General features: G+C 32.5%; 1 protein-coding gene across 2 annotated transcripts; it reads right to left on the bottom strand.

Moving 5' to 3' along the window:
- Positions 1 to 1,701: 1,701 nt before the first annotated feature.
- Positions 1,702 to 7,739, bottom strand: LOC132726288 (fibropellin-3-like). 2 transcript variants are annotated; one of them, XM_060711594.1, is made up of 10 exons: positions 7,611 to 7,739; positions 6,181 to 6,257; positions 5,767 to 5,853; positions 5,485 to 5,560; positions 4,868 to 4,978; positions 4,196 to 4,309; positions 3,777 to 3,890; positions 3,225 to 3,251; positions 2,392 to 2,580; positions 1,702 to 2,190 (listed from the first exon to the last, which is right to left on the bottom strand). In XM_060711594.1, exons 2-10 carry the CDS (start codon positions 6,205 to 6,207, stop codon positions 1,964 to 1,966), a joined length of 972 nt encoding a protein of 323 aa, XP_060567577.1. In that variant the 5' UTR covers positions 6,208 to 6,257; positions 7,611 to 7,739; the 3' UTR covers positions 1,702 to 1,963. The 2 variants fall into 2 exon arrangements, with proteins under 2 accessions (XP_060567577.1, XP_060567578.1); XM_060711595.1 differs by lacking the exon at positions 3,225 to 3,251.

Genomic DNA, 7,739 nt, shown 5'->3' with positions numbered 1-7,739 from the left:
AAAAGAGGTAGAGTTTAGATGTTTGGCATGAAACATGTTCATCTTAACAACATGTAAACCACTGGTTCAATTTTAAAAATTGTTTTACAAAAACATTTCCTTGGTGACAGTGTACAACAATTGTTCAGAGTAAGCTATCCACTTTGACTTTTTGACCTATATCTCAGGATAGCGATCCAGGGCCCTCTTATCTTGGCATGGCACGTAAGTGTCACATTGAAGGTTGTTTCTAAATTCAAAATTTTGCCATTTTCATGTTTGAATGTTGAATTCTGCTTAGGGACGTGGATGGTAGTTTGCACTTTACAGTACCGTCCATTAACAGACTCAATAAAACCGAGTCTGCAACATTTTTAATTTTGCCGCTTTGGAATTTCTTCAGCGATTCTCATTTTCTTTATTTTAGAGCTAAAATAGAAAAACGTTTAAAACTGCACACCTCCAGATGAGCCAAAATACTTCATGACTAACTAAGAAATGGCTATTTTTTGCATATTTTGGCCAAATTGTTTATTTTAAGTACCGATTGCAATGTGTAAATTAATTTCTTTGTTCACTTCATGGTATTTTACTTTTAAAACATTTTTATTTTTTTATGAAAATTATCATGATTCTGGAGGCATGCCGCTTTAAACATCATCTACTGAACCAATTGATGGATGATCACCAAACTTTTTAGCATTCTTCGATAGTCTTATATCAAATAGAGAGAAATAAGAATAGAGAGAATAAGATTAAGAATAGCTAGAGAGAATAAGTTTGCTCATATTACTTTCATTAGACTCCTTTTAGGGGCCTCTAGAGCTAAAAATGGAAAAAAACCTGTAAACATCTTTTACTGAACTATGTGATGGATGATCACCAAACTTTGTATGTAGCATTCTTTAGTAGTGTTTTATTAAAATATGTTTATATTAATTTGAGTGGCACCTTTAAGGGGCCATTAGAGCTAAAAATAGAAAAAAAACCTTTTAACATCTTCTACTGAACTTATAGATGGATGATCACCAAACTTTGTATAGGGGCGTCCGTGGCCGAGTGGTTAATGTTGTTGACTTCAAACAAAAAATCTGGAAAAAAGTGATCCCTCGGAAGCATTTATCACAACAAAATTACAAGAGAATTGCAGACTCGGTTTAATTGAGTCTGTGCATGAGTGATAATGAATACGTGCAACATCCCTCACGCGCCCTAGCACCGACTTGAGCGGTACTCAATTCTCAACACTTAATAGTGCTGGCATCAATGATCTTGAAGGACCAGAAAAATATAACAACACTGAAATGAAGTACGGGGCAACTTTTTACAGCTGCCACACAGCACTTGACACCTGCTGTTGTGAAGTATAAAAATCTGGAAACAAAGTGATCCCTCACAACAAAATTACAAGAGAATTGCAGACTCGGTTTGATTGAGTCTGTACATGAGGGACAATGAATATAACATCCCATGTATATATATATTGATTATCATGGCATTTTTATTGATGGTCTACATGTACATAAAGTGCTTTGCACACATGTGATATTCAGGGATTTTTCCAAAACGGTTATATTATATTATATACGTAAATGGATTGCGTTGTACACAAGGAAATTTGCTCAATGAGGACATAAAATGGTATGACGATGCAGGAAGAACATACATCTAACACAAAACAAATAAAACACAACTCAAACATACTAAAACAACCACTTTATATGTAAGAAATACATACGTATCCCAGTTATACAATACATATAAGTATAAATTAATCACATTACAGTACATTTATATAGAAGCATCCAATCGTACATAAATCCCCAAAAATGTTCATTTAAAACAGACATGTTAAACTTTATATAAAATCTGGAAAAAAGTGTAATCCCTCGGAAGCATTAATCATAACAAAAAAGTAAGTACAAGCGATTCACACAAATCTGTGAATATTTCCCTCATATATTATTTACACTGTCTTGCATTACTACGGCACGCAGTTGTACTCCGCCTTGAAGCCTTTTCCATTTTCGCTAGAATCCGAGTTAAAAACCATGGTTAGAACATTGCCATTAGAGAAATACGATACTTGTATGGCATCATATGTTTCTTGTATATAATAAAAATTAGCATTATCGATGAACTCGTATGTTGGATCAGCATTTCCAGATAAGATAAGGATGTCATTTGGACAATTAGAACCTGTGCATTCACCTGAAAGATAACCATACACAACCATTTAAGTATATATATATGAACATGTGTAGAAGAAATTACATGATGTTTAATTTAGAAATTAAAGAATGTCAATGAGCTTTGATCTATTAGAACAACGTTAAAATTTAGATGAACACATACAGTAACTAGAGTAAAAAGTCAGACCAACAAAACATTAAATATAATTGACATACTTACCATTTGATAAGCGGACATCGTCATAATATCTTTCTACAACAAAGTCAAGAAAAAATACTCGGACTCTCTGTCCAGCCGGACAAAATATGTTCCAAGTTAATTCAAGGTTATTACTGTACCATAAGAGAGGGTACCCTGATGAGGTAATGCATTGTGGTGTGGCGCTTCCATGAACTTCACCAGCTTCATCTAAATACATAAAGTTTTTTTAACAAATGAAATTGACATCGAGTTACAATAAACAAATCATTTATTGAAATCGCCATAGAAGGTATAACCACTTAAATGGACAAATATTACCGAGAGCGGTGAACTAGTGGTTAAGGTATCTGCCACTCAACCGATGAATCATTGGTTCGAGCCCTACTCGGGTTACGATCATGTTGCCTTATTTGACACTATGGCTGGTTAGTTCCAGGAAGAGGACTCGAAAGTGATTAATATAATCGAGCTAAAATAAACATGTTTCTAATACTTGGAAAAGATAAAGCCTGTCATATATATCAGAAATAAATACGATAGAAAAGTCATTAAGTTACGCAATTACCGAATATAAGTGTGTGTGTGCGTGTGTGTGTGTGTGTGTGCGTGCGTGTTGACGTAACTGCACTAAAGAAGGTCGAATGCTCATCTTACAAATATATACTGATGAGCTGATCATAGATAGAATAAAGGAATGGGTAAGTATTGATTAATGCAATGTAGTTGCGCCTTTACAACAAAAGTTTCAATTCTTTCTGAGCAAAAATTTCATAATAGGTTTAACCAAAATCTTTGTCTTTCAAATACAGTTTTAATTATTTATATACACACTAAATGTGCATTTTACTTACCGTTCTCGTTGCATGTTTCAAACAGCGCTTAAAGAAATAATACAAAAATGTTCAAAACAAACATACATGTGTTCAATAAGTTAATGTTTACTGGTGATTTAAAAATCTGTCATAAAAGAATTGTTAAATATATTTTACAGATGATATGAAATGAATGCATCCATATCTTGAATGAATCATCTGCCAAGATATGGATGGTATGAAACAGTTGTACTGTTTTGTTTTCTAATAAAAAGAAAAAGATTTAAAAAATCTTCATATTTTACAAATTTACATAACATATTCTTCTTGATATATTAGATTGTCATTTTTCTGGTGACTGTTGACAGACAGGTGATTTTGTATGTCAATGTCTGCAAGAAAGGTTTGTTATAATACAATATCTAATAAAGGTCTCTCTCATTGTTCTCATTTTTCTTCTTAATCTGGAGCTATTATACAGTTTTGAATTAAAAACACAATTTCTTGATAAAAAATCCATTTCAAAACCCATTCAAAGTCAATGACAATCTTTAGGGAATAATTTTCAATAAAGTTTGAAAAAAGACTCACATATTTCACAATTTCTGCCTGTATAACTCGATGGGCAAGCACATGTATAATTATTCACTCCATCATCACATGTACCGCCATTTAAACAATTACTTTCGTCACAGTCGTCAATATCTATAAAAGTGTAATTGCATTCATTTATACCCAAATCTTTAACGTAGAGAATATCATAAAAAAAGTGTTATTTAGTTTATAATTCAACATGTCATTATTTCTTTTAGACAGCTCGCTTCACATAGTCAACAACAACTATAAGACAATGTTGACGATATATTAATAATGTTGCTAGTATTGGGCGCTAGAGCTGCAAGAGCACTTGATTCCCGCAATTTCTTGGTAAACACTTTTTCAAAATCTAATCAAAATTCATTTTAAAACGTTCAAGTGTATCGTTCATTTAAGTTTGAAATAAGACTCACTAATTTCACAATGTCTGCCTGTGTAACCAAGTGGACAAGAGCATGTGTAATTCTTCACTCCATCAACACACGTACCGCCATTTAAACAATAACTGTCATCACAGTCGTCAATATCTATGAAAGTGTCAATGCATTCATTTATACCCAGGACTTTATCAATAAAATATTATAAAAAAAAGTGTTGAAATCTAGACCAAAGAACAATTGAGCCGCGTCATGACAAAACCAACATAAATGGTTTGCGACCAGCATGGATCCAGACCAGCCTTCGCGTCCGCGCAGTCTGAGCAGGACCCATGCTGTTCGCTTATCAACTCTATTACAAGTGGAGGAACTGACAGCGAACAGCATGGATCCTGATCAGACTGCGCGGATGCGCAGGCTGGTCTGGATTCATGCTGGTCGCAAACCCACTATGTTGGTTTTGTCGTGACGCGGCTCAATTTATACTTCAACATATCATTAGTGTTAGCGTTTTTCTTTCTATCAAAACATTTAAGACAGTACGCTTTAGTAGAGACAACAACTACATACCAAAGTCGACGATATGAATATATATGACTTTAAGTAAATATGCATGGGTGTTTTAGTTCTTGAATTTGTTATACTGGTATGTAACAAAGTCAATTTTCATCGGAGAAGGAATTCTATGTAAAAGTCAAATATTTTTACTTGTTTCACACAATTTTCCCGTGAATCCTGATCCAGCGCAGTCACAATAGATCAATCGTTCGTTTTCTATACCACAAATCAGTTTACATTGTTCAAACATTGTGCAATTGCCTATCAAAAACAAAAAGCATTGTCAATAAAAAATTACTGACAGTCCAAACAGGGACTTTGGTTTATTTAATGTGAAGAAGCTATACAGCTAGTTTATGATACGTCGGTGGTTCTACTCAGGTACCCATCCGTGCCTAAATTAATGCACGGAAGGTCACCGGAAGTCTTCCTCCACCAGTAAAGCTTGAACGTCGCCATATGACCTAATTGTGTCGATGCGACGTAAAAAACAATCAAATAAACAAGTCCAACAAATAAAGGTAAGGAAAAAGAATTGTCTTAATTAGAATTTTTTTACTTAACGTAGATGTTTTACATTTTTATGCTAGAAATATTACAAGATATATATTTTGTGAAGGAACTTCCTTTAAATACAACGATGCAGATAAAACAAACTTGAGTAAGTTCAAGACAGACATGTCAATTAAGGAAGTTTATATTCCTATCACATTCAGAGTTGATTAGTATACAACGTCATTTTAATTAGTAAAACAGTTTGTTCTTACATTGATAACAATATTTCTGTGCTTGTCGTGTCGGCCTTTGAAAGCCAGGTCGTAGGCATAAACTTGTTCCATTACACTAAAATAAATTTTTTATATTAATACGTATATAAAAAAAGTAGATAAAAAATAAACAAATGATTGATAATTGGTTTGAGTTGAGATTGAATTGTACTTCTTCTTACATTATCGTATTACTTTTTACTTAATCATACAGTGATCGAAAAAAACAAGAGTGGACCGATATAATTATGTTTGGAAATGAATGTTTAATAAATTACTTACATCCGCATCATCAATACATGCTTCGTTAATAGTTGACAATGACTTCAATGGAGTTGCATTAACGACCGCTGTTAAACACGCTACGATCTGAGGTATAAATGGCTTGTATTTATTTACACTACATTTATAATGTGATTTTCTATTCTCTATACACATACTTTTACATTTTTATATCGCGGTATTGTTATTTTCCGTCTCAAAACATGAAACATGTTAACGTACATTTATCTTTCATAGGCTGTATTTCAAATAAAATTTCATTTGACTACAAACTATCAAGGGGGGGGCGGGGGGCTTTGACCAATAAGTGTTACTTTGAACTACCAAATAAGTAACGGTTTGTATCATAAAAACTATTTTAACGTTAGAAAAAAATAATGTTACTTAAATAAATAAACATCAGGTATACTTTACCGTAAGAAACTGTATTGAATGCATCATTTTGTTAAGTAAAGTATTATTCCAGTTAGGATTGGTATCGTTATTTTCAACTTAAAAAGACAACAGATGATGCTGAATAATTCTTGGTCACTTACTACCCATTAAGTTATTTTGCATTTCTATCCCTAGATATTTTTGCCTTTCGGATTGATTTTCTGTCAGTTTCATTTATCAATAGTGAAGAAAATTTAAATACAACACGGGATTGTTTTTAAGAGCTTTTTTCAAAATCTATTACTTTATTATAAAAATGTTGTCTTTTGTAACCACTGGTAAACGCTTTCTCCAATTTTTATATGTCAATAAAAATTAACAAATAGATAACACATTTGACAATTGGATAACTTATGAGCAACAATATATACAAGTCCAGTTGATCGAAGTTCACGAACGGATAATTATTGTATCTATTATTAAATTTGCTGAATGTTTTGTGCAAATCGGTCCTGGAAGATATAACAAAAGCGTTATTGTAGAATGAAGCACGTTAGTTTTTGTATATTACGTTGCGATTAATGCGGTGGAAAATCGCAGTTTATAATTTCCAGTACGAATGTAAAAGTAATAAGTTCCGTGTATCAATTTTTCTTTAACAAGATCGTCGTTTGATATCTTACTTACAGTCATGTGACATTTCACGACTTTTGACAAGATGAGTTTGGACAGAAGCTCGAGATACTATACATATGGTAAGTAAACTGGTATTTTAAAAACACTTCTGTGAAGTTTATGTTCAAAAGCTTGATAATCCACACTTTGTTTTATAAATTCTATGTGTGATTAAAACGAAACCTCAAAGAACAGAAATAGCAATGCATTGAAATTGTTAGAAATAATCTACTTCTTCAGACGTAGTTTATCCTGTTATTGATAACAAAATAGCCAAATAATAATTAAAGCCTAATGATTCCTTGAAATGTAACTAAAGGGCGTAAGAACAATGTTTATTTTCTTAAGAAAGATCAAGCGCAAACTATTTATATAAAATATAATAGTGAAATAAATGTTTTGGTCTCACTAACTAGAACATTGTAAATATAAGGTCACCCAAAACGTATAAAGATGATTGTAAAATAACTTGGTAAATGTTATAACTGTTTTGATGCTGATTAATAGAAAATGTGTAAGCAAGATATTACTAAGCGGAATAGTTACATCAATTTAATCCCACAAACATGAATACCATTTCTGACCAAACAACAATTACCACAAGGCTGACCAAACAACAATTACCACAAGGCTGACCAAACAACAATTACCACAAGGCTGACCAAACAACAATTACCACAAGGCTAGTTAGATTCAAACATGAACAATGTCATAAATAACAATCGTTAAACAACTTCAATACAAGAACAAATTTTCCTCGGAATGAACGACAAAATAAATATTATAAAACTTACCTTAGATTTTCTCTTATCCTTGACAAATCACTTGTCCAATGAAGAGAATTCACACCAAGTGTCTTATTTTATACAATATAAAGTCAGACAAAGCGTAGGTGTCATTTGAAATCTAACAAATAAACAACC

This window comes from Ruditapes philippinarum, unplaced genomic scaffold (assembly GCF_026571515.1).
Source record: "Ruditapes philippinarum isolate M1 unplaced genomic scaffold, ASM2657151v2 ctg523_1_1_1_1, whole genome shotgun sequence".
Classification (NCBI taxonomy): Eukaryota; Metazoa; Mollusca; class Bivalvia; order Venerida; family Veneridae; genus Ruditapes; species Ruditapes philippinarum.
This window is presented reverse-complemented; position numbering and strand designations above follow the sequence as displayed.